Genomic DNA, 27334 nt, shown 5'->3' on the forward strand with positions numbered 1-27334 from the left:
ACATTCCCCTCCCCTGTGTGTACCCCATCCATGCCACCTAATGTGAACCAAGATATGGCAACGTGCCCTTCTGGGGGCATCTGAGCCCCTTCTTACCCTGGTGTGTATAGCAGGATCTGGGGAAGCCCTTCCCCAGTGGGTGTAAAGCTGAGAACAGACATTTTAGTAGTATGCACCAGGACACACTGCTGACATTGGCGAATTGAGAGCAGTCATACTCTGATACATAACCCAGGTTCTCCAGCACTGGGAACACTCATTACTAGGAATGGAAACATTCTCACATCCCTGTTAGGGACCAGAGATTTTGGATCCTGGTTCAGAGGACTCTTAGGAGCTAGGAAGCTCCAACCTACTACCCAGTGACCTGCTATCAGGGGCTAGGGCAGAAGCTGAACCCTGACAGAGGACTCCAGGCCTGGAACCTGATTGGTAGAATGCTGCGGGTCCTGATTGGTCCACAGCTTCTATATAAACGCATCACAGGAACAGGAATTTGTCCATACAACTAGGATTCACCCTGCTCCTTCCTCCCTGTCACCCTCCAGTTCCCCGCACCCTCCTGGCTTGAGTTGACTCCTGGTGTCCAACTTGTGATTCTGATCTCCAATTTGTCTCCTGCCACTGAATCCCTGGTATCCTGACCTGGCTTGACTCTGGTTACTGATTTGTGGTTCTGCTGTCAAGTTTATCTCCTGCTTCTGATCTCCTCGTAGCCTGACCTGGCCGACTCTTGACTCCCATCCCATGGTTGTGGACCCTGGCTCTGACCACTAGGTCTGGCTGTCCATGACGCAGCCGTGAGCTATTGTTTCAGGCTGTATTGTCTCCGTGGGACGTTATTATTCAACTACGATGTTCACAATGAGATGAACTGGCCCTTTCACACCTCTCTGACCCTGCAGATGGGTGTAGAGCTGTGTGCTGCAGTTACATCCCCCTTTCCTTGCATACTCTAGGTGAGGGGAAACCCAAACTGGTCAAGCAGTGCACAGAATACAGCCTCTTTTCAGGTGGCTCTTAAAAAAACCCTTTGTGTCTGCTCAGTGTTGCCATCCATAGGAGACAGTGGCATTCCAAGGCCAGGTTCAGTGAGTCCCCAACTCTGCTTACAGGCCAGGGTTATACCAAACCCTGCAATTCCTTGGTCCACGCCGGATGGTTTCTGATACTTGTGGGGAATGCCTTTCTCATTGTCTGCAGATTCACTCTCCGTGTCATAATGTGGGAAGGATCTGCAGCAAGGAGGGCAGGGGTCTGGGAGGGGGAGGGCAAAGGTGGGAGAGACACTAATCTTTCTTCTCAAAGGGAATGTGCACAGCATGTTAAAAGAAAGCCCTCTGGGGCAGGGGCGGCGAGTTGTATGGGCACGTGGTGCCCAGGCTCCAGGAATATTCAGGGCCCAGGGACCCAGCTCCACCAATGTTCGGAGCCGGGTCTCTCCCCCGGCGCCCACCTGCTGCCCCCCTGCGCCTCCCCCTCGCCCCGGAGTGACCCTGCCTCCAGCAGGCGTTTTCTCTGCCGCTGCACGCTGCGCTCCCTCGCCGCCACCATCGGCCGCTGCTGCCTCCAACACAAGAGCGGCGCCGGCAGCAGGCTGAGGTGGCTGCTGCACCTGAGGAGGGGGAGCAGGTGCATACGTGATTGGCATCCCTCCCCTCCCCCGGCACCCACTGGGAGGCAATGCCGAGGGGGGTTCCGGGAGACGGAGTCTGGACCTCACCTGAGCAGCTGCTGGGGCTATGGTGAGGGGCAGCAGGCTGTGGCAGGGGAGGAGGCCACATGTGATGGCAGCCCCCTGACCCCCCAGCACCCACCACAGGGGAGGCGAGGGGGCTTCCTGGACCTGAGAGGGTCCCAGCCCCTAGGAGCACATGCAGTGATGGTGCCGGGTGAGTGTACTGCTGCGGGGGGAGGGGGCCTCCTCCCCTGGAGCTCGCTGCTGCTGGTGGGGAGAGGGCTGGGGGGACTGTGGAGTCCTCCTCTCTGGCCCCAGCCCCAGGGCAGCCTGCCTGCACCCCAAACTCCTCATCCCTGGCCCTGCCCCACCTCAGAGCCTGCACCCACAGCCAGAGCCATCACCCCCCACATTCCAACCCTCTGCCCCACCCTGAGTCCCCTACTGCATCATGAACCCCTCATTCCTGAACCTACCTCACAGCCCTCACCCCCCACCCTCAGCCCCTTCCTGCACCGTGAACCCCTCATTCCCGGCCCTACCCTGCAGCCCTCACCCCCAACCCTCTGCCCTAGCCCTGAGCCCCCTCCCACACCTCAAACCCCACATCCCCAGCCCCACCCGAGAGCCCGCACGCCCAGCCAGAGCCCTCATCCCACCACACCCCCCCACATTGTGCAATATAGGAAACTGTTAAATGCTTACTGTTTCCAGTCCATTTTTACATTATCTTTAAAAATATGTATCGGCTTACAAGGCAGGTGTGTGTGCGGGGGGGACTTGGACCTGTTTTGGGCACCACCAAAAATTATACAAACCTGCTGCCCCTGCTCTGGGGAACAAATAGACCCTGTGTGTGTTTTCTCTGCCAGCCTCTGAGAAAAAGCTGAACAAACCAACCCCACCCCTCCCTTTCACAGCATGCTCAGGCTCACCTTCCCCCTGAGATCTGAGTTCAGGGGTAGTGCTAACGGGGAGTTGTTGGTAATCTGAGGTGGGCTGCCATCAGGGACATAAAGCCTGGACAAAACAGAGCATTGGGGGCTGGCTGGGAGAGGGGCTGGACTGAAAGGGACAGGTATGATTGGCGGGGCTGAGCTTCAGGGGGGAGAAGGGTGTAGGAACAGGATTGGTCCACTCGGGCTATGTGCTGTCTACAATTGCCTCACTAGCCACTAACTCCCACCAACAAATTTTCTTTCTGTTCAAAAACACTTGATAATTAAACGGCAAAAAACTCAGTTAACTTAGGACTGGTCATATTACCCTAGCTCAAGGATGTGAAACTCACCTCCCCTGACAGACATAGCTAAACAAACATAACCCCAGGTGGAGACAGCACTAGGGCAACAGAAGAATTTCCCCATTGACCTAGCTACCACCATTTGGGGAGGAGGATTACCTGCTCTGAAGAGGAAAACCCTCTGTTGATGTAGGTAGTGTCTACACTGAATAACTACAGTGGTGCAGCTGTGTTACTGTGGCATTTTAAGTGTAGACCTAGCTTCACACGCTGCCTTTTCACTGTAAAGGAAAGGACCTACCTGTACCTACCCTACACTCAGGGTCTGTCTACACTGGCAAGTTTCTGCGCAACAAGTTATACCACTTTTATTAAAGCACTGGAATTAAACCGCTGTTGCGCGTCTAAATCGTGCTCCTTGTGATGATGGAGTGCATCCACATTCGCAGCTCTTGCTATGGCAAAGAGAGCAGTGCATTGTGGTAGCTATCCCACTGTGCAGCTGGCCGCAGGTTGCTTTGGGAAGGGTTTGCAATGCCTCATGGTGCAGGCACAGCATCACATGATGCAGGTTTTCCAATCACATTGTTCCATGGGCATCCTACTACATTACCAGCTGCTTTTCAACAGGGGGGGAGTGGGGGGGTAGTGTGTGACAGGGAGTGTGTGTGTGTATATGTATGTATGGAGGGCAGGGAGAGACAGTGTGTTTTGGGGGACAGAGAGTGTGTCGGCATGCTGTCTTGTAAATTCAGAGAGCGGCAGGAAGCAAAAGGGATTATGGGACACTTCCGGAGGCCAATTGATTGCTTTCTGAGCTGTAATGCCAATACAGCACTGGAGCCTCTGCGGTGTAAGCCTTACGAGGTGGGTTTTGTGCATTGCTGCAACTGAGGAGTTTCTGCACACGAAGTGGCTTGGCAGTGTGGACACCTTGGGAGTTACACTGCAGAAAGCTGCTTTACTGCGCAGAAACTTGCCAGTGTAGACAAGGCCTTAGGGCTTGTCTACACTTACAGTGCTGCAGCTGCACCTACACCTACACCAAAGGGAGAGCTTCTTCCATCAGCGTAGGTACTCCACCTCCCCCAGAGGGGGCGGCCATGTTAACTGGAGAAGCCCTCCCATTGACCTAACACTGCCTACACTGCGGGCTAGGTAGGTATAACTGTGCTGGTCAGGGGTATGGGAAATCCACACCCCTGAGTGATGTAGTTATACTGACATAAGTCTGTATTGTAGATCAGGGCTCAAACACAGGTATGTCTACACTAGGGATCCTATACTACCATAGCTACGTTGCTGTAGCTATGCCAGCTTAACCCTGTAGTGTAGACATAGGGCTAGTCTACAGTTGAAATGCTACAGCAGCTGTTTTTTCACACCCTTGCCCAACGTAGCTATGTCAATCTAACTTTTAAGTCTAGACCAGCCTTAGCCTGCTCCCCTGACAGAGTTCCATGCTTTTGAAATTTAACAACTGCTTCACACTTGTACACAGGATTTTATCTAAATCTGTACTTTCCCCTGCCCACCATTAAACCCTTATATTCCTCCTGACAATTCTTATGGTAAGACACCCCCCATCTGGGTGCCCTGCTACTAAGGCACGCTACACAATTTTGCAATAAAATGATGTAGACTGGATCATCTGCATGCTCCGCTTTCCTTTACTCGCACCACTTTTATTAAAGCACTGGAATTAAACTGCTGTTGCATGTCTACACTGTGCTCCTCTACTCGCACACAAGTTGTGGGAAAAACTTGATCTCCTCATATCGCAAGCATTGAAACACACTTCCAAGGGAAGTGGTGGGTTCTCCATCCTTTGATCAAAACTGTCTCTTCAGATTAAGACTGGATGCCTTTTGGAAAGGTATGCTTTAGCCAAACACAAGCTACTGGGCTCAGTGCAAGAGTAACTGAAATGTAATGACCTCTGATATACGGCAGGCTAGAATAGATAATCTAATGGACCTTCCTCACCTTAAACTCTAATAATCAATGAAAATCTATCAGCCTATGGATCTTTACTGTGAAATGGCTTTTGTTGCTCCAGGACGTCAAAATGAGTCTACTTAACAGTGTATTTATCCCTTTTCAAAATCTAATATGTCCTGTTTATAATCATCTGCTTCTTAACAGCCAACATGCTGTTTGCCACAGTCAGTGTTATACTCACCACTTTTTTTTCTCCCTCCCCTGCTCCAGTTTTGCAACTGAAGTTACAATGAAGGTGAAGATTTCCTCATTCTGCTGCTGCTCCGCAACCATCTCCTCTGTGCCTGGCTTTATCATTTTCTTATTTGATTTCCACATTCACCAGCTGGTCTCAGGTAGAAATCCCCTACGACACCCGATGCATTTATAGAATTTGTTTGTTTGGGTTGATTTATGAAATTTACCTAATTCCAGTCTTTGATACAAAACTGAACAAAAACTACCATAAACAAAGATCCTCCAAACCGCGTCCGGACTTACTATACATAACTCTCCACTCTCCATCACTGATGTACACTCTCATCATCCCTCTCCTTTCTTCAAGGCCTTGGGGAGCTAATAGGCCTGGCAACATGCTGAACCAAGGGATGGGAACTGAATGCTGCACTCCAGCACCTTGCCTGGAAAATGCCCTGCCACCATCTCCCTCCCACTGGGGCTGTTAGTTCACACACCTCTGCTGACCTTCACTGCCACGGTGTCCTGTGCGGAGAGAGGTGGTCTGCAAGTTAGCCAGAACCGAACCAATTATTTCTTTATATATCAAAATCATCCCCTTGTATTGCACCAGAAATATACTGGAAGCCAGAGCATATCACAGAGCTCAGGTGGAAGGTTTTCCCAGTGAGGAGCAGGGTTAGGCAATAGGATGCCACATTCTGCACTCGCTAAACTTTCCAAGATACAGAACAATTTTGTGGTGGGAAAAGCAGCTTTGGGCCCAAGAAGATCCCAAGCTGTGAACCTGCCTAACAGCAATGAATGTACTCCTTTAGAGACTGAGCCAAAGGTCACTGAAGTCAGTGGGAGGGTTTTCATTGCCACCTAGTGGAATCCACAGCCCCGAGTCAGGCACCCAGGGCTAGATTCACACAGGAACTTAGGCATGGTGGTGCTGAGCATCACAACACCTAACTTATAGGTGCCTAGCCAAGTGCTGGGCTTCACAAAGCCTGAGTTAGATCCTCAGGCTCCCTGTTCAATGAATGGAGAGAGAGGGGAGCCTCAGAATGGGATCCACAAAGTGTGTGCTACGTGCTCAGGCTCCCTATTCAATGAAGGAAGACAGGGGCACCTCAGAATGGGATTCACAAGGGCCAGCTGGCTGAGTGGGGAGCCACCTAAACTAGCCAATAGGAGATGGCGACCTGAGGGATGTTTTCCTTCCCCTCCCCACCCAGGTGGATTTGCATGAGCTCACCTACGGGGCCTGATCCGGTAGGTGAGCTCGGAGCATGCTGACCAGGTTGGGCCTCACAGGGGAGCTAGGAAGAGAAGCACGTTTCTTCCTGAGGTTCCTGGGTGGCTCTGAGGTTTAGTCACCCAGCTGCCTAGAATGGAGCAGTGGCATACGGGCAGAATCAAAGGCTTCTAGGAAACTTTTACTGCAAAACTTAGGTGCCAGGTGAGTTTAGGGACCTACAGAGTTAGGTGGCAGCTGAGTTGCGGTTTTGTGAATATCAGTGGTGCCTGATCCTGGGATTTAGGCACCTAAAGTGGCAGTTAGTTGGACGCCTAAGTCCCTTTGTGAATCTAGCCCCCGGCTCCCTATGAAATGCATAGGAAGGGTTAGGTGCCCGAGCCTGGGATCTACAAAAGTTAGCAGACTGAGGGGAAAGCTGAGTGTGAGAAGATGCTGAGGAGATGTTAGCTTGTGATAGATCATCACACTTACAACACAGATACTGTCCTACAAGGCTGTACCAACAGATGCCACAAATCCTTTCTCCATTACGTAAGCTTTGTGCTGGCATAACTCTATGAAGCTGCTATAACAGGGCCATGGGGCTAAATCCACACAGGGACTTGGGTGTTGCAATGCTCAGAGTGGCAATGCCTAGCCTTTAGGCACCCTGCCACCTAGTGCAATCAATAAAGCCAGAGTTTGGCACCTAGACTCCCTATGCAATGAATGGGGAGAGAGAGGCTCCTGAGAATGGTATCCAAAAGAGCCAACTTCCCCATCTGGCCTAGGGGAAATGCTGAAGAGAGGGGTTGGTCCTAAACCCTGCACCTCCAAGGTACTTAGTCATCTAACTCCTGGCTGGAGGAAAGCACCTATCTCCACATGGGATTCACAGCTGTGAACCCTTTCTTGGAGTTAGATGTCTGAGCAACAACAGCAACAAAATACTGAAGGAGTAGAAGCTGCTCCCCTTATTACATTTTAGCCCAGTGGTTAGGATGTAGGGACATAAGAACAGCTATACTGAGTCAGACCAATGGTCCATCTAGCCCAGTATCCTGTCTTCCGACTGTGGCCAATGCCAGGTGCATCAGAGGGAATGAACAGAACAGGGCAGTTATCAAGTGATCCATCCCCAGTCATCCACTCCCAGCATCTGGCAGTCAGAGATTTAGGGACAAAGAGAGCATGGGGCTACATCCCTGAGCATCTTGCCTAATAGCCGTTGATGGACCTATCCTCCATGGACATATCTAGTTCTTTTTTTAACCTAGTTATACTTTTGGCCTTCACAACATCCCCTGCCAACAAGTTCCACAGGTTTCCTGTGCATTGTGTGGAGAAGTACTTCCTTTTGTTTGTTTTAAACCTGCTGCCTATTCATTTAATTGGGTGACCCCTGGTTCTTGTGTTATGTGAAGGGCCCCTCCCCATAAAAGTTGGTAAAATTGAAACACACACGCAAAATGAAGGACCCAGACACCCCCTGATGTTTTATGTGCTTTATTGACAGCCCCTCTGAGGATCCTGCAGGGGTTTAGGTGGGTGACAGGTGCGCGGGCACTTGCCGGAGGCAGCAGGGTGCACATCCGGCAGCAGAAACATCTGCACCAGGGGATTTTTCCAGTGATAATGGAGGTACTGTGGAAATTTGGTCCCTTCCAGAGTTAGGTGACCGGGTGAGTGGGGGTTGTGTGAATAGTGGCACCTAAACGTCAGCTTCAGGCATCAAAAGTGGGAGTTACGGCCCAGGTCTTTCAAAGTATTTGGTTTGCTAGCTCCTATTGTGGAGGTTAGAAGTTTATATTCCTTTGAGGACCTGGGCCTAGATGCCTAAGTCCCTGTGTAAATTTGGCCCCTAACTCCCATTGAGTTCAATAGGAGGTAGGCTCCCAGCCACCACTAGGTGTCTCTTTGCAGCTTTAGGCGCCTAAATGCTTTTGAGAATCTGGCACTAAGGGGTCTAAGTGTCGTTAACTCTCAGTGGAGTTTAGGCTTTTTTTTTTCCCCCAGATGTTACCCATTGTCTCACAAATGGTGATAATTAGCAACAACACACCAAAAACTGACAATTGGAAATGCTTGCCAGAAAAATAACATGCACGCTACCCCTGGTCTGGGCTGCTTGTGCAGATAATTCAGGAACACATTTCACCACTTCTAACAATGTATGTGGGTGTCTGGTTATGCAAATGTGTTTTTCCTAATAACCTCACATATAAACTCAGGAAACCCTGTCCATTCACATGACCCTGCAATGGCTCCATGGAATATAAAATGTATAAACTAGAACCTGCTTTGTGTGTCTTTTATATCAGTTTCTCCCTCTCCCTCTAAGTTTATTTTCTTTGTTTTCTGGTGCATTTCACAGCCCAGTTTAGAGTCATTGGACCTGACCAGCCTGTCACTGCCATTGTGGGAGAGGACATTGTGTTACCCTGCCACCTGTCCCCCAGGATGAGCGCTGAGAACATGGAGGTGATATGGTTCCAGTCCCAGCTCTCCCAGTTTGTTCATCGCTATAGTGATGGGAAGGATCAGACTGAAGATCAGACACCAGAGTATCAGGGAAGGACAGTGTTTCTGAGAGACAGCATCGCCAATGGAAGTGTTTCGCTGAGGATACACAATATCAGACCCTCTGATGAGGGACAATATAGGTGTTTTGTTCAGTCCTTGACATTTTATAATGAAGCCACATTGGAACTGAAAGTAGCAGGTCAGTAGCTTGTGTTTGTATTTTCTTTTGAGATGTTTCAGAGTAACAGCCGTGTTAGTCTGTATTCGCAAAAAGAAAAGGAGTACTTGTGGCACCTTAGAGACTAACCAATTTATTTGAGCATGAGCTTTCGTGAGCTACAGCTCACTTCATCGGATCTGATGAAGTGAGCTGTAGCTCATGAAAGCTCATGCTCAAATAAATTGGTTAGTCTCTAAGGTGCCACAAGTACTCCTTTTCTTTTGAGATGGCAGTTAGTGTGTCTCATTTGCATGTGACTTCCTAGAAATGTACCTTTCTTTCTTTCTTTCTTTCTTTCTTTCTTTCTTTCTTTCTTTCTTTCTTTCTTTCTTTCTTTCTTTCTTTCGTCACATATCCACTAAAAGGAGCATCTATCTCTTGCTCTAGGAACTCCGTGAAAATTTCATACACACAAAACCACTCAGCGATATACCAATAACCACCAACAGTAACCCAGCAGCAAAACACACCATCCGAGAAGGAGACCCTGGCGCACATCTACACAGGTGCATCAGGTTGCAGCCTCTTATTTTTCCCGCACCTCCTAATCCTGGCACACCCCATCCATAACCCCGCAAAGTCATGGGCCCTCCTCATCAACCTCCTCCTGGCGTAGGCCAAGACGGCCATCTGTCATATCAGGAGGAGGAAGCTGGACGTGTTTGTGTGTACACGCATGTGTGCTCTTTGTCTGTGGGGGTTATTTCAGTTCCCTTGTGAAGTCAAGCCCCCGAGCAGAGTTCCTCTGGGCAGCGTCCACTGATTCCTTGGACACCTTTGGGGAGTAGTGGTGCAGTCTGGGGTTCTCTGCTTGGTGTCCCCTTCCAGTTCCTTGATTTTCAACCTTTGACCTCACCCCTGTTCCTCTTTTCTCTTTTGTTGTCCCCCAAGATCAGTTGGAGCCTGGACTTAGTGGCTCCTCCCCTTAGTTGAGGGGCATGGCCTTCATTTTGGGTGGGCCTAAACCCACCTGTCCAGTACTTCAATAGTTCACACCTTCTAACTTCTGCAACAAATTAAGCAAGGTGTTGTAAAGATGACAGTCTCCTTTACTATGCAACCCTGAGTCATTCCCAGAGTGTGTCCATCATGCGTACTGAACATGCTCTCTATAGAAAAAATAGAATGTAATCATGTAATTAAAGACTGTATCATTATGCCTACACACACAGGGGCTGACTTAGTGTTGCACAGGTGACCTTAAATCTGATATTTCCTAACTTTTGAATGTTTGACTTTGCAACCTTAATTTTGTGTGTGTGTGTGTGTGTGTGTGTGTGTGTGTGTGTGTGTGTGTGTGTAAACTGAAAGAACAGCAAACCAGAAAAAAAGCAAGCTGAAAAAAACAGAAATTCAATCATGTGGAATTGACACACAACAGTGGTCATCAGCCAGGTTGGAATCTTTAGATCCACCACATGAGCCTCTGCCACTTGAGCTGATGGAGTAACAGAGAGCAATAGTAACGTCTCATCCTCTTTGTGGACCAGCACTAGGCAGGGATGAGATATTTTGCCAATGGATTTCACAGGTATTCTCTGACAGGAGAGGAATAGTGAAATTCAGAATTTTAGGTTCCAAGCCAGGCTCAGGAAGGTTGTGCACTCTAGTAAGCAATGACCCTGCTACCCCATCCCCTCCAGCCTGTCCCAGTCCTGTCTCTTCCTTAAACTGGCTCATCATCCTAGCTCCATTCTTCTGACTTAGCCAGTTCCAATCTCCACTCCTCAGGCTTCTCATCCCAGTCCCAGTCTCCACGCCCAGTCTGGCCTAGTGTCCCGTACTGGAATCTTCATCTGCTCCCAGTCTCTACCCCCACATCCAGTTCTTCTCCACAGTCTCAGTCTCATTGCCCAGCCATTCCTAGTCCCCTCATGCCCAAGCTTCTCTTTCAATCTCTCTCTCTCTCTCTCCCTTAGCTTCCAGCCCCAGTCTCTCTCTCTGGGACTCCTCATCCAGTGTTAGTGTATCCCCTTCACCAGTTCCAGTCTGTTTGCCCAGCCAGTCCCAGTTATCCCCCCACAATATGGGTTCTTATTATATCCACCTCCCTCTGCCCCCTGTTTACCTCCCTAGCTCACTTTCCTTGCCCAGCCTGTCCAATCTCCCACCCCCCACCCACCTCTCAGCCTGCACATCTCAACTTCTACTCTGTATTTCCCTTCCTCCTCCTCCACCAGTCTACAGTCCCAGTCTCCACCCAGTCCCCCAGGCTCCTTGTCCCAATCAAATCCCTCCACCCTCCAGGTCCATCTCCGGTACCCTCTGCATTCAAGTCAAGCAGTTTCCTCCGCCACACTGCTTGGGGCCAGTGGGGGAAAGGAGGACTGAGAGAACAGGGGTGACAATTTTCCTGCTTTCAGTTCTGGTACCCAGCCCTGGCCTGACCCACAGCAGCACTCGCAGGGCATTTGCCTGAAAAGTCCAGCTCAGTCCCCTGCCATCCCAGGCAGAAGCATGCTCAGTGCATATGGAATCAATGCAAAATGTTGTTGTGGCATTGTAACAAGTCTCTCCTGAGCATGTGCAAATGGAGATTATTCAAAGGTATATAGCTTGGCCTAATTTGGGTGATTTTTCACTGTGATGGCAAAAGGCACATACCTCTGCCAAATTTCACAGCCCTGCTCCAAAGCATGGGGATACTAGGGATTCTCAAAAAAAAGTCGCCAGAATATATTTTTAACATGGAAAAACAATGTAATAAGCTGGAAGTTCACTTTTTGTAGCAAAGGAAAAGAGTTACAACGCTGCATGAAACTAACACTATGGGATACCACTAGTATCTTGGAGACCAAGAACAAAAAGGGATTCTGTAAGACTGTATATTGAACTGGAAAGGGGGGATCCATCTCCTGGACTGAAGGTGCAGGTGCAACTCTTGTCTGTTACTCCTTGTGTTTCTATTTGACCAGCCACCATCATTTCAGTCTTCCCTTTATTTAGCCAGTCAGTTCACTGTTCAAGTCCCAACCATTGTCAGGAAGTGAGAACACAGCCAGCCAGCCACATCATCATTCAGATGAATGTTAAAAGCATGTGGTGACAGAGCAATCAGGGATGTCTTACAATCACCTTTGGTGCCTTTACATATACTGTAAAACAGGAGGAGTGAAATGGATCCTACAGTTATTAGAACCTACAGTCTAGTAAATACATACAAAGATACAAGTTGAGCTAACATCACTATGACTATTGCTATCTTGGCCAACTCCAGGGACCTCTGGAGCGAAGAGCTGTAATAGACTCATATCCTTTCCGGATTGGTCACAAAAAGGGATGCATAATATGCAGTGACCAGTGGGTGACACGAGTGTGAAGACCTAGCACAAGTGTACATCCCTTGCTATACACACACCCTCAAAACAACCTCTGAAGGGAAAAAACATGGAGAAAACAGGCCTTGAAATATTGTCCAAAGGTCTGCATGTACATTTTGGTCCAGTCAAGCTCATTGTGTAAGTAAATTCCTGAACTGGGGTTTCTCGATTAAGAACACTCTCTCCCAAGCCCCTAAAAATGGACATATCTAAGGAGAGAAAGCTCAAGAGATTTCAGCTGTAAAACACAAAAGAAAAGGATGGCCTTGAAAGTGCACAGATCCCAAGCTATGCAGGATCTAGAATCAGCTTAAAGATCAGGCAACAGAGGACAACAGCTCAATGGAAGATGCATTAGAGAAAATACATTCTTCTCTTAATATTAGCTCTGTCTACACGTTTCAGGATAGCTATACTGGTATAGCTACACCAGCAAACCCTCCTAGTGTAGACACCGTTTGTACTGATATAACTCATACTACTTGCCCAAACAAAATCAGCTACATCAGCAACAGGATATTTTTGCTGGTATAACTGAATCTACACTAGGGCTTTTGCCAGCATAGTTATGTTGGTAAAAAATCAACTCCCTGACTGACATAATTATGCCAACAAAAGTTTTAAGTCTAGACCAGGCCGAAGTCTCGTCCTAATTCATTCTTCAAGAAAATTCCAGTTTCAGTTATGAAATAATGCAATAGGATTTTGCAGGTAGATCTTACTTGACACTATTGTTCCCCTTTGACTACTGGTATTAGATTTCCAGGACCTTACCAGTCAATTTCCTGTGTGGAGCAGATATTGGGAACCTGAGAGCCCAGTATTTTCTTAGTGTAATGTATCTATTTAGAATGAGTAAAAGAGTCCTGTTTGCTGAATCAGGAGTGGTAACAGCATGCAGGAAACCCACTGCCACAGAAGACTTGGCCAGGCACCTCTGCTGTATACTGAAGAAGCACCACTCTTGCCCCTGCCTTTCTCCAGGAGCACACACAGGAGTCAGAGCTGGAACTAACTGCTTAACACCCAGCAGTTCCCAGTCCCTGCATCTTTTCCCCAGTCCAATTACACAGCAACATGCAATGAGTTTACTTACTCCTGGTCTTTTAGGAGCATCTGGGTGCAGTGAATTAACCCACTTGACAACTCTCTGCAAAAGGTCATAATATGAGTGACTCCTAATGGTGACCTATTACACTATAATGAGGGTAGTCTGTCCCCCACACAACTAGGTTTTATTGTTTTTTAAATGTTCACGTAATTTACTGTGTCCATGAGCACGGGGCATTCAGATTCAGAATCCATTTATCTCCTCTATCGATGGCTTAAAACATTATCTTTTATGCTGAATATTCATATAAATTAGCATATCAAATTAACAGCTGTATCCCATTCTCCTTCAGCTTTAGGCTCTGATCCGCAGCTCTCTGTTGAGGGTTATCAGAATGGAGGGATTCGGGTGGTTTGTCAATCCATTGGTTGGTACCCAGAGCCCCAGGTGCTATGGAGAGATCCCAGTGGACAGCATCTACCATCACTCTCTGAAACATCCCGAGTGGATGACGACCTGTTTGAAGCACAAACTACAGTCATTATCAGAGAAAACTCAAACCAAAAATTGTCCTGTTGTGTCTGGAACAGCCACTTCAATCAAGAAAAGGAATCAACAATTTATGTATCAGGTCAGTAACAATCAAAGCCACAAACTAATTATCAACACACATATACAACTGGGTAACAATGAAAAGAGGAAGAATAGATGTATGGTGAAGAAAGTGGACTAGGACAAGCAAGAGCTGCATTCAGGTCCAAGTTCTGCTAGGAACTCCCTCTATGACCTTAGTCAAGACATTTAATCTCTCTGCGCATTAGTCCCCATCTGTAAAATAGGGATAATTCTCATTCATTGCTCCCACCCTATCTGTTTTATTCATGTGGATGGTGAGCTATTTGTATCTGTTTCTTAGAATCATAGAATCATAGAACTGGAAGGGACCTCGAGAGGTCATCAAGTCCAGTCCCCTGCACTCGAGGCAGGACCAAGTATTATCTAGACTATCCCTGACAGGTGTTTGTCCAACCCGCTCTTAAAAATCCCCAATGATGGAGATTCCAGCACCTCCCTAGGCAATTTATTCCAGTGCTTAACCACCCTTAACAGTTAGGAAGTTTTTCCTAATGTCCAACCTAAACCGCCCTTACTGCAGTTTAAGCCCGTTGTTTCTTGTTCTATCCTCAGAGGTTAAGAAGAACAATTTTTCTCCCTCCTCCTTGTAACAACATTTTATGTACTTGAAAACTGTTATCATGTCCCCTCTCAGTCTTCTCTTCTCCAGACTAAACAAACCCAATTTTTTCAATCTTCCCTCATAGGTCATGTTTTCTAGACCTTTAATCATTTTTGTTGCTCTTCTCTGGACTTTCTCCAATTTGTCCACATCTTTCCTGAAATGTGGCGCCCAGAACTGGACACAATACTCCAGTTGAGGCCTAATCAGTGCAGAGTAGAGCGGAAGGATTACTTCTCATGCTTACAATACTCCTACTAATACATCCCAGAATGATGTTTGCTTTTTTTGCAACTACGTTACACTGTTGACTCATATTTAGCTTGTGATCTACTATGATCCCCAGATCCCTTTCCGCAGTACTACTTCCTAGGCAGTCATTTCCCATTTTGTATGTGTGCAGCTGATTGTTCCTTCCTACGTGGAATACTTTGCATTTGTTCTTATTGAATTTCATCCTATTTCCTTTAGACCATTTCTCCAGTTTGTCCAGATCACTTTGAATTTTAATCCTATCCTCCAAAGCACTTATAACCCCTCCCAGCTTGGTATCATCTACAAACTTTATAAATGTACTCTCTATACCATTATCTAAATCATTGATGAAGATATTGAACAGAACCAGACCCATAACCGATCACTGCAGGACCCTACTCATTATGCCCTTCCAGCATGACTGTAAACCACTGATAACCACTTTCTGGGAATGATTTTCCAACCAGTTATATACCCACCTTATAGTAGCTCCATCTAGGTTGTATTCTGCTTCTGTGTGTGCACAGTGCCTAGCACAATGGCGTCTCAAAGCATTTATTCAATATACATAACAAGTTCAAATGTCTCTGTAACAAATACAACTACATTAATAAACCAAAAACATTGAAAATTCACATGTTTCCTAGAGCTATGCAAGTGGTACTGAAGGGATAGAAGCTACACAGTGGCAAAAGGAGGCAGAGTGGCTTGGTAGTATACATTTTCCAATCTAACTTTTTGAAAGTTGGAAAAATATTTAGAACTAAGGGCTTCTCTCCACGGTGCAGCAATGCACACGATGTGGGTGTGATTTCTAAAGTGCATTAATGTGTTGGGCATTAATTGGTCCATACAGACCCTGCTGGTGCACACTGATAATTATCTAGTGCACTTTGAATGTAATATATTTTCAAACTTGCATAGCATGTTAGTGTATTTTAGAAAAGACATCCCTGTAGTCCACACTACTGCTCCCTGGAAACAAGCCCTTGAAGTGGAAAACGCAAAAAGTGAAGGGAACAAAAAAGTCTGTTAATTAATCATTTTATTATATTCAGTGTCAAAGAAGGAGGAAAAGAAGTGAAGAATGAAAATGTGAATATTTTGTGAAAAAAATATGTTATGAACATTTGGAAAATGTGAAAAAAATGTTGTTTTGAACGCTGAGAAATTGAAACAATTTTGAAAATTTCCATGAACCTGTTTGTTTGTTTGTTTGTGTCTTTGTTTTTCCAGTATCATTGTTGTTAGGGCTACTGCCAAAACAGTCAAGTTTTTTGTAGGCATCACAGCAAAGGTATTAATGCTATTGCTAATCACCGAGGTATGAATGTGAAATACTGTTGGGTAGAAAGGGATAATTTCAAACTGTTGGAGACCAAGTAATTTTATTTTTAAAATTACTAACAGTCTTTAGTTTAGATAAACAAGCAATGGTAGGCCAGCTCTTACTAAGTGTTTCTCTTGCTGGAAATTCAGGCCTGTGACTCCCACTGTTTTATGTGCAGTGGTTCTTTTACATACATTATGGGATACCATGATCAAAACCAAGCAAAAATAATCACAGTCTTTACAATGAAACCACTTATCAAACATTCCAAACAAATCACCAATCACAACTACCAAGCTTACATCCAGGTTTCAAAACACAGCATAAAAGAAATTGACATAGAAAAGTAAAGAAAGATTTGTTTAAGCACTCTTAAGGGCAATAAACATGGTTTTATGGATAGAATCATAGAAGATTAGGGTTGGACGAGACCTCAGGAGGTCATCTAGTCCAACCCCCTGCTCAAAGCAAGACCAACATCAACTAAATCATCCCAGCCAGGGCTTTGTCAAGCCGGGCCTTAAAAACCTCTAAGGATGGAGATTCCACCACTTCCCTAGGCAACCCATTCCAGTGCTTCACCACCCTCCTAGTGAAATAGTGTTTCCTAATATCCAACCTAGACCTCCCCCACTGCAACTTGAGACCATTACTCCTTGTTCTGTCATCTGCCACCACTAAGAACAGGCGAGCTTCATCCTCATTGGATCCCCCTCCCCCCACTTCAGGTGGTTGAAGGCTGCTATCAAATCCCCCCTCATTCTTCTCTTCTGCAGACTAAACAAGCCCAGTTCCCTCAGCCTCTCCTCATAAGTCATATGCCCCAGCCCCCTGATCATTTTCGTTGCCCTCTGCTGGACTCTCTCCAATTTGTCCACATCCTTTCTGTAGTGGAGGGCCCAAAACTGGATGCAATACTCCAGATGTGGCCTCACCAGTGCCGAATAGAGGGGAATAATCATTTCCCTCGATCTTCTGGCAATGCTCCTACTAATGCAGCCCAATATACAGTTAGCCTTCTTGGCAACAAGGGCACGCTGCTGACTCATCCAGCTTCTCATCCACTGTAATCCACAGGTCCTTTTCTGCAGAACTGCTGCTTAGCCAGTCAGTCCCCAGCCTGTAGCGGTGCATGGGATTCTTCCGTCCTAAATGCAGATTATCACAGATAGGGAGGGGCTAGCTTCCTGAAATTTGCTTGTCTCCACCATGACAGAAAGCAGAAGTCTCCTGGAATTCCTTTGGTTAGCTCGAACATTTTGTAACATTAAATAAATAAAAATGTACTCGTGAGATACTTTGTTCCAAGCACTAGATGTATACACTTCCTTTCAAATGTGCAGCTGAATTGTGCTTTATCCAAACAATGAGAATAATACTGCCCATGAAAATATTTTTCATACTGATTTTTTTAATGTTCTTCTGATCTTCTGTGGGTGCAGACAGAAACCCTGCTTTGGATGTATTTCCTTGTAACACAATCATTTGACTTTGGAACTAGATTGCCAAGTAATGCAAGTTCTGGGATTTTGTTTTTTTCAGATGTTTTCTTCCCAAAGGTCTCCCTGTGGATTGTGGCTCTGTGTGTGATCCTGGTGGTTTTATTTGTTTGCATTGGCCTCGTTGTTTATCTCTTCAAAATGAAAGGTAAAGCATAAAACAACAAAACACAGTGTAATTAAAAACAAGACAATTGAATATCATTACATGAGAGTAGAGGGAAATTGAGCCTAGAGGTGAGGGCCCAGGGCTGGGGCTCGTCAGACCTGGATTCAGTGCTTTGCTTCACCAGTGGCTCCCTTGTGACCTGGGGCAAGTAACTTATGCCCAAATGCAGTTAAGTGTTGCAATACCCGGCTTTGTAGGTGCCTAGCCACCCAGTGGAATCCACAAGCCCTGGCTTAGGCACCTGGGGAGAGATAGGTGCCTAAAAATGTGATCCACTAGGCAGGGAGTCACCAAAGGTAGCCATACAAGATGCTGAGGAGAGGGTTGTGCCCTCAGCCCTGCCCTTCTCAGGGAGTTAGGTGCTGAAGTCTGGGTTGGAGGGAGGCACCTCTCACCGTTTGGTATCTTGAGCCCAGAACCTGCTTCTGGAGTCAGGTGCCTGGACGTTTCTTGCAAGAATGGCAGCCACATAAAATGGTGCCGGCGGTTTCTTTGACAGCCTTCAGCCTGGTGGCTAGGGCACTCAGCTAGGGTGACCAGACATCCCATTTTTAAAGGGACAGTTCCGTATTTAAGCCCTCCTGCAGGTGTCCTGACTTTTTCTTAGAAACGGGCAAATTGTCCCATATTTTCTGTCTCCCTCCCCATCAGTACTGGCGGGTCCTGCTGCTGGCGGATCCCTGCTCACCAGCCGCCCGCCCGCCTGAGTGGGGGGGTCCAGTGGCCGACAATGGGGATAGGTGTGCAAGGCTGGTGGCAGGGCAAAGCTGCAGTGCACAGGGCCGGCCGCTCCCCCTGCTGGCCTGTCAGCTCAGCCCCCGCTGCGTGCCGGCTCTCGGACAGCAGCGCCCTGCCCCCAGTCCTGTTTCCGGCCAGCACTGACTGCGCTGCGAGCTGTGGTGGCTGGTGAGTGTGAGCAGGCACCAGGAGGCGGCCGGTTATATGTTGCCTCTGCTGCCCACCCATCAGCCCTTTACATGCTCCCCCTGCTTTGCCCCTTCACCCCCCCCACCCCAGACCCACTGTTCCTTCATATCCCCCCCCCCCCCCAGCAGAGCATTATCCTGCTCCCAGCACTGTGCGGAGAACCAGCCCCTGGTTGGAGCGCTCAGCTCACCAACAGCCTGGCCAGCAGGCTCCTCCCTTCCCCCACTGCCTCTGGCTTGGCCAGCGCCCTGGGAAAGCCCAAGACCCTCGAGCCCGGGGCGCTGGCCAGGAGGAGCCAAGCTCTGTATGTGCGAAAGCCCCACACAGCACTGGCATGGGGAAGCCTCTCTGCCCCTCAGCTAAGCTCTGGAGTGGTGAGGGGGGGGAAGCGATTTTCAGCCTGTTCATGCCCCAACTCTGCAGGCTCCACAGCAGCCCCCCAGGCAAGGGTTTAGCGCCCTCTTCACCCCCCCACCCTGGGTCCTGCCCCTGCCTCCAGAGAGTGTGGGGCTGCTCCATCCCCTAGGCACCCTCCCCTGCTGAGCCACCTCTCTGGTCAGGGTCACTGAAGCCCCTGCAGTCAAGTTCCCTGGACCCTGGTGCACAATGCATCCTTAGGGTTAATCCCTTCCTGCCCACACTGTAGTCGGGGCACAGGAGGTGGCTGGACTATGTGGGTGGGCAGCATCAGCCTGGAGGTGTTAACTTCCTTTTGACACTGTGCGGGCAAGAATGGACAAGCTGCTTCCAGCCATAGGGGAGTCAGGCGGCGGGGGGGGTGGGGGGGTGGGAAGAGATAAGCTCTGCACAGACATGGGCCAGGTTATCTCTTCTCCCACCCTTCCCCTGCGGCTGGAAGCAGCTCCCGTCCCTTCCCTCCCGCACAGTGCCAAAAGGCTGCTGCTGGCCACATTCTGGTGTGAATCCTGGCAGAAATCTGGGAATGGGTGAGGGGGCATGTGATCCTGCATGTCCCCTTCACATGTTGCCTCGGGAAGACATGGCGCCAGGAATCAGGAGAGGCAGCTTTGTCCCGGGGGCCCAGCCAGGAATGGATGGTGGAGAGCACTGAGCAGGGAGGGGAGGGTCAGTCGGTCACCCCCCTGTGTGAGAGGTGTACAGGAGTGTGTGTGTTTCACCTCTCCCTGTATGTCTGTGGGGAGGCAGGGGTGTGTATGTCACCTCTCCCCATGTGAACCCTAAAGCCTTAAAGATAAGAAGGTAAATAAAAAGAATCCAACTATGCAGTAATTCTTTTTACAGGGGCTCAGTCAACTTGATGTTAATTTGAAGATTTGTACTGCATAGTTCTGCTTGATTGCCTTTGAACTCACTTGAATACAAATAATTTTACGAGGTGTCCTGTATTCAGCATAGGGAAATATGGTCATCCAAGGTGAGAGACCCTGGCTCAATTTCCCCCTTAGACCGATAGAAAGAAGGGATTTGACCTGGGAGTTTCCTACCTAAGCGCTTGTCACACTAACTAGTCCAATGCTTATTTAATTATTTATACACAGTAGAACAGCTTCAATTGGAGAGAGACTCACCTCAGAATAGCCCAAAGGCTGAGCTGCTCAGCTGAGAGGGGGGGGACCTGACTACACATTTTTTTCTTCCACGGCAGGCAGAGGAGGGAATTGAACAGAGGTTTTATGCAGCCTGGGTAACTGCCCTTGCCACTAGGCTAACAGTTAGGAGGGACCCCAGTTCCCATGTCCTGCTGCGCTGTGTGGAGTTAGACATGCTTTCAGGGGGCCAGCAGGATTAGGCTGTGACGGGTATCCCACGAGATGCCACTTGGAACTGGGGTACCACTGAGTCTGCTTGACCCACCAGCCTGGGTTCCCTTTACACTGCACTGCCATGCAGCCTGTCAAACCCTTCCCCAGGCTTCAGACTGCACTCTACCAGTACACATACAGGTAGGGACACACCCAGCTGCAGCTATACACACAAATGCTGGGATCGGCTCTGCATGGGAAGGCTTAGCAAAGGAATTGCCCAGCACTCAAGTGCACACCCCCCTCTAGAGAGTAAACCCAAAATTGTACTGTCTTGAACTGCACAGAGAACTATACAGCGTAAGCTCATGAAATTCGCCCCCTCCCTCAATGTGGAGAGCGATATACACAGCTTTCTGCCCCAAGTTATGATTTCCACACACACTGGTTTTGGACAAAACAAAACAAGTTTATTAACTACAAAAGATAGATTTTAAGTTATTATAAGGGATAGCAAACAGATCAAAGCAGATTACCTAGCAAATGAAACAAACATGAAATCTAAGCTTAAAATACTAAAGAAACTGGTTACAAGTAGCAAATTCTCACCCTAAATGTTGTTTTAGGCAGATTGCAGAGATACTTGAAGGTCAGCTGCACTTGCCTGCAGCTTAAAACTTCAGATATTCCATTCACAGGCTAGACAACCTTCTAGCTTGGGCTCAGTCCTTCTCCCCTAGTCCAGTCTTTGTTTCTTAGATGTTTACAGCAGTCATCTTGAGCGGGAATTCAGTGAAGATCGAACCATGATTATGTCACTCCCCTGCCTTAAATAGGTTTTACATATGGCGGGAATCCTGTGTCTTCCAGTGTGATTCCCACCCTCAGTCAGTGGAAAAATATTAGTATTATCATGGAGTCCAGTATCAGGTGACTTGATCACATGACCCTGTAGCCATAACTCAGAGGCTGTTGCAGAATCCCCAGGAAGGCTCCCTGGTGAGAGATTAGCATCTTCTAAGACCTATTGTTCTTCCTAGTGGCCCTTTCCAGCCAGCAGTCTAGACTGATTGCATTCTGTCTAGTGGGCATTCCCCAGGTGTAAACACATTTGTAATAGATGCATAGACAATATTCCTAACTTCAGATAAAAAATAATACATGCATACAAATATGATAATCATATTCAGTAAAACATAACTTTTCCAATGATATCTCACATGCCTTATCTTGCACAAAATACATCATAATTATGCCATACTCATATCATAATAATATTACTATGAAGAATATGGGGTGTAATGTCACACAGGTAAAATAGGCAGGGAATGCTAACTTCACTTGGTTGGAGGATTCTGCTGGGGCTTAGGCATGAGACAGACATCCAAGTGCCTTCTGAGGTGGCAGTGTGCCTGCCAAGAGGAAGAAATGTAGGGTATGTCCACACTACAACGTAAACCAAGGATTAGTGGGACTCAAACCAGCATACCCTGGGTTAGAGAACCCAGGCTTGAGTATCTATACTGACTGTCAACCCTAGGTTAAGAATTTTCTAACCTGGGCTTTAATCCAGGGCTTTGGTGTCCACACTACAGCACACAGCATCAAAAAGCTCCTTTGAGTACAGCTCCAGAATCTGCTGCAATTGTTCCTATGGCAAAGTCTCCTCTGGGACTGATGTCAGGAGCAGAGTCACGTCACTGACTTCATTTGGCTACTGCTGTTGCTCCCATCAGTCCCCATGTTGGATTCTGAGGCCAGCAGTGCAACATCCCAGCTGACCAGGTCATTATGCACCACGGCTGGCTCATTACTTGGCGCACTACCCATCACCCCATCAAACTCATCATAAAATAGGCACTGTATCACAGAGTTGGCTGAGGTGCAGTTCTGGTCCCTGTCTTCAGCTGCTTAATCTGCTCCCTACAGTAGTCATTGGTCCAATCTATTTCCAGTGCTTCCTGCTTCTTTGCTATTTGCTGGTATGGTCATTCCTGGTACTCTTACTAAAACCCACGGTTCTGCTGGCCTCACGCCAGAGATTAACTGAAATCTGGCTGTGCTCCCATGACCACGAAGTAGCATGCATTGCAAAGGACTGTGTCTGGTCGGTCTGCACTGCAAACACAGCAGGGTCTCCAAAGGTGTGTTTGCATCCTGGCAGTCAGAAAACAAGGGAAAGGTTAAATGCCGACATGCTCATATGTTCATCACATTTCTAGAGGGGGGCCCCAGGAAAGAAGTTAAAAAGAAATGTGGGGGGAACAGGAATGTCTCCTCACTAATTACAGGTGAAGGCTTGCCCAGGAGAAATTTGCTGGATCTGCATCTGTAATCCCAGGCACCTCACCTGTGGCTCAGGTTTTAAGAGGAACTGTGTAACTGACTTCCCTGAGGGGAGCAGCCATACTGCTGACCTCTGGGGATCAGAGAGAGGGGTGACTGAGGGTACCCCAATCCAGGTCCCACTATTGCAAAATATTTTTCCTGTTGTATTTGTGAAAACTAACTCTGTCCCTTTAAGGCGGGGTGGGGGGGTGTTCTTCCAAGCATTCCGGTGTCAGTGAATATGCTAATGAACAATCTGACAAAGGGGAGGAGACAACCACTTTCCGGGCAGGTAAACCCCTCCCAACAGCTAAGCATCAAACACTGAGTAACGGGGGTGAGCAACTCAAAAGAATCCCAGGAGGGGGGGTGGATTCTTTGCATGGGTTTAACCCTGGAGAGGAAACACAACTCCACAGGGGGTGGGCCAGTAACATACAAGGTCCACATACACCCTTTCCTTGCCAAAACCCCAAAGACATACCTATACTAAGAACCTTTACTGAAGGGGTGAGAAATACAATAAATGCTGAACAAACTAGATTGTCAAAACAGAAGGCGTGGTATGATAATCATACTTGGAAGCGCCTCCCTGTCATGAATTTTCTAGTAATTTTATGTCTCTTACTACATGATCTGTGATTTAAGACAAAGAATTTGATACTGGTGGTACCCCTGTGCTCCCTAGAGAGGAATCTATCCCCTGTTCAGCTGTGGGCTCATCAACTGGCAAATCATGGGATAGAGAGGACGAAGGAAGTCGGCCCATGGGATCTTGAGGTACTCTTGGAAGACTCCCAGGACCTGAGTCCACACTTGCAAAACAATAGGGTTAAACTCTGGGTCCCAGCTTGACTCAGTCTTGAGCCCTCCACCCCCACAAGGTCCCAGGACCTCGGTCTGAGCTGAGTCTGAGAGATTTGTGTGTAGATGGAAATGGGGTTTGGCCTCACATCTGAGCCCAGGCTTACATTGCAGTGAGGCACTTTGGGGACTTGAATGGTGAATTTAGGCACCAAAGCATTTTAGGTGCCTCCAGGGTTAGGCTTCAGTTTAGCAGGGGTTTAGAGGATCTCAGTGGTGCCTGAAGTTTGGCTTTAGGCATTTACATTGGGAGTTCAGTACTAAGTCCTTTTGTGGATCTGGGCCTTAGTCACCCTGTGCCTCAGTTCCCCATCTGTAAAATGGAGATGTTAGTACCTCACCAGGGGTGTTGTAAGGTGCACAGATGCCATGGTGATGGAGGCCATGTAAATGCCATGGGTACCATTCACTCCATAGTTAAGAGGCAGTCCAGATTCCATTTTAAGTCCCTGAAACCCCATGACACTCATTGTAGGAGGGGAGATGAAATCCAGGGGAGCTCCAGGTTGTGAGACTGTTGTGCAGAAGAGTTCCATCTCCTCCCCAAACACACGCCGGTGTTCTGGAATTCTAACCGCTGTAGCTGTGCCTTAGTTCTGGAAGGTACTGGTTCCACTGGATTGGCATACAGGTGGACGTTTGCCCCCACCCTTCCCCCCATACTATCCCATGCAGCCTTTCGAACTAGCCTATGGGAGGTTACCACGGAGACCCTTTCTGCTGTGTGTCTAGGGCAGTGGTTTTCAAAGTTTTTTTCTGGTGACCTAGTTGAAGAAAATTGTTGATGCCTGCGACCCAACAGAGCTGGGGATGAGGGGTTTTGGGTGTGGGAGGGGCTCAGGGCTGGGGCAGAAGGTTGGGGTGTGGGTGTGAAGGCTGCGGGGTGGGGCCGGGAATGAGGGGTTCAGGGTGTGGGAGGGGCCTCTGGGCTGGGGCAGGGGGTTGGGGTGTGATAGGGGGTCAGGGCTCTGAGCTGGGGGTACAGGCTCAGGGGTGGGGCTGGGGATGAGGGGTTTGGGGTGCAGGAAGGGGTTCTGGGTTTGGGGGGGCTCAGGGCTGGGGCAGGGGATTGGGGCGCAGACTTGGGGTGTGGACTTACCTCCAGCGGCTCCCAGTCAGCAGCTCAGCTGGGGTACAGAGGCAGCTGGAAGTGGCCAGCAGCAGGTCTAGCTCCTAGGCAGAAGCGCACAAGAGACTTCTCGTGACTCTCACCTGCAAGCACCGCCCCCCCTCCCCGCCCCAGTTCCCATTGGCCGGCAACCGGCCAATGGGAGTGCAGATCAGGAGCTCGGGGTAGTGGCAGTGCACGGAGCCCCGTGGCCCCCCTGCCTAGAAGCCAGACCTGCTGCTGGCCGCTTCTGGGGCACAGTGCATTGTCAAAACAGGTAGGGACTAGCCTGCCTTAGCTAGGCAGCACCGCCAATGAGACTTTTAATGTCCCGATTGGTGGAGCTGACCAGAGCGACCCAGTGCCTGACATACTGCAACCCAGTACTGGGTCATGACCCGAAGTTTAAAAAATGCTGCTCTAAGGTACTGATGTCCCTCTGTGGCCACTCTGCCAGTAAACTCCAGTGCTAACCCTAGGTAGAACTTTAATAGTGTGGAGCGCTACAGATAAATTCACAGTCCTTTAACTGGAGAGGGGGAATTTAGAATAAAATAATTAATAATGATGCATATTTATTTCTGTTTCTTTTTCAGAGAAACTTGCAGCAGAACTTAGTAAGTCTCATACTCTCTCCCCCTACAATAGTATATTTTGCACAAATTTGTATCCTCATAAGTGTGTTTATTTGATAGTTTGGAGTTTTGTTGTTTAGTTTAATTATTTTTCTGATGTGGGTTAATATTAAGCATGAGAAATTTCACACCAAGAATAATTTTTAAAACTCTTACATTCTTTGAATAGAAATGCCTAGTTAGCCTCAGCTTTAGTACCAACAATGTAATGTAATAAAGGTCTGAGGTGCAACATGTGACATGAAGGATATAATGTTATTCCCTGTGACTACAAATGGACTGGGATCTAGCCTTAAGTAAAAGTTTTGCAATATAATTTTACTGCATCAACAGGGAAACTGGTTATAATTTATTAACATGTATACATACGGTTAATGAGAATTTGTATAATGAAGCCAGTTTAAATATGTACCCTCTGAGAGAGAATGACTGATAATATATTGGAGCTGATTGGGTTCAGAAAAAAACCTGAAAATTCCACAGGAATATGTCAATTGTGCCCATATTTAAAGATTTGTCTAATGGAAAATCAAACTGAAATGTTTTGTTTTGGGTTGGGTCAACATTAACCTATGTCCACCTGAGCCATCATGATACCCACTGGAAGTTGTAGTTGGGCTAGACTGCATCACCTGTGATGCACTTTGGTCTCTGTTAAGGGTTTCCCTTTGCCCTTCCCCTGGTTTTTGTCACACAGATGAAAGCAGAAGACCAGAAGTCTGAAGTGCAGGCAATGCAACGTTTATTGGGGTTAATCAGGCAAGCATATCCATAGCTCTGAAGCTTGCAGAGCCTTTTTTCCCAGTGTCCCAGTTTCCCCTTCCTTAGCAGGCATAATTATACCTGTAGTGCTCACCCTTGGTCCCACCCCTTACCATTTATGGTCATGTACCTTTTTGAAGGGTCTTGGGTCTGGGGGCTTCAGTACCACCTCTTTTGTATCCCATGGGAGGGGTAAGGAGCGATGTTGTGTTTTGGTCATGGACAGGCATTTCTTTGGTTTTTAGTGTTTCTTACACCTTCCCCCCTACCCCCCATCACCCTCGCCCCTCCTGACTGGTTGCTTGACCTCATCTTGGGAGAGGAGTTGAGGCAGGACTGTCCTTCAAGTGTATGCTTGTATATTACATTCCACCATACCCAGCAACACTTTAGCTCTATCTCTTATCTCTTTTCCTCCCGTCTGCTTGTGGGCAGATGCAGCACACAGTGTCTTTGTTCTTTGTTCACACATATTAGTAAGGATATACAAATATCAAAAGTTAAATGGGCAAACAAGACCCAAAATTCTATCTCAGGCAAATATACAGGCCTGAATCCTACATTATCATCACTAACACTCCTAACAGTCTCTCCTTTGGTGAAGCCTGTAGGCATGAGTCACCTTAGCAACATCTCCCATGAACCAGCATAGTATGTCATGCAGACCCAGATTAATGTCAAAGCAAACCAAAACTACATGTTTCATTTTAGGGTCAAACATTTCATTTTGATTCAGGAATTTCAAAATATTTGTTCTGCAAGAAGTTTTGATATCTCAACGTTTCGCCCTGATTCAGGACAAAAACAAATGTAAATATATCAGAACTTCCCTCATGATGTAAATTCCATTTTTAGATCAGCTCTGCTGTTTATATTGTGGTAAATGTTTACTAGGATTAAGAACTAAATTTTCCTCCAATCGATCGTTTTGTACAATATTGAATCCTATTTATATAGTATTTGTTCAGTCAGTTTCTCATCTCTTATTATGTGGCTTCTTTTAGGATGGAGAAGAGTCCTCGCTCACTCAGGTAATTCAAGATCACATATTACCATTG

At 47.6% G+C, this 27334-nt stretch overlaps 1 protein-coding gene across 3 annotated transcripts in view; it reads left to right on the forward strand.

Moving 5' to 3' along the window:
- Positions 1 to 27334, forward strand: part of LOC102936391 (butyrophilin subfamily 3 member A3) — a 34177-nt gene that overhangs the window by 1624 nt on the left and 5219 nt on the right. The window contains exons 2-7 of one of the 3 annotated variants that reach the window (XM_043528814.1): positions 5133 to 5257; positions 8699 to 9046; positions 13791 to 14069; positions 17803 to 17907; positions 25476 to 25496; positions 27281 to 27307. In XM_043528814.1, the coding sequence (XP_043384749.1) occupies positions 5152 to 5257; positions 8699 to 9046; positions 13791 to 14069; positions 17803 to 17907; positions 25476 to 25496; positions 27281 to 27307 (886 nt within the window). In that variant the 5' untranslated portion in view covers positions 5133 to 5151. The remainder of the gene's footprint in view (positions 1 to 5132; positions 5258 to 8698; positions 9047 to 13790; positions 14070 to 17802; positions 17908 to 25475; positions 25497 to 27280; positions 27308 to 27334) is intronic. The other 2 variants (XM_043528815.1, XM_037915211.2) reach the window with 2 other exon arrangements.

This window comes from Chelonia mydas, chromosome 14 (genome assembly GCF_015237465.2).
Source record: "Chelonia mydas isolate rCheMyd1 chromosome 14, rCheMyd1.pri.v2, whole genome shotgun sequence".
NCBI lineage: Eukaryota > Metazoa > Chordata > Testudines > Cheloniidae > Chelonia > Chelonia mydas.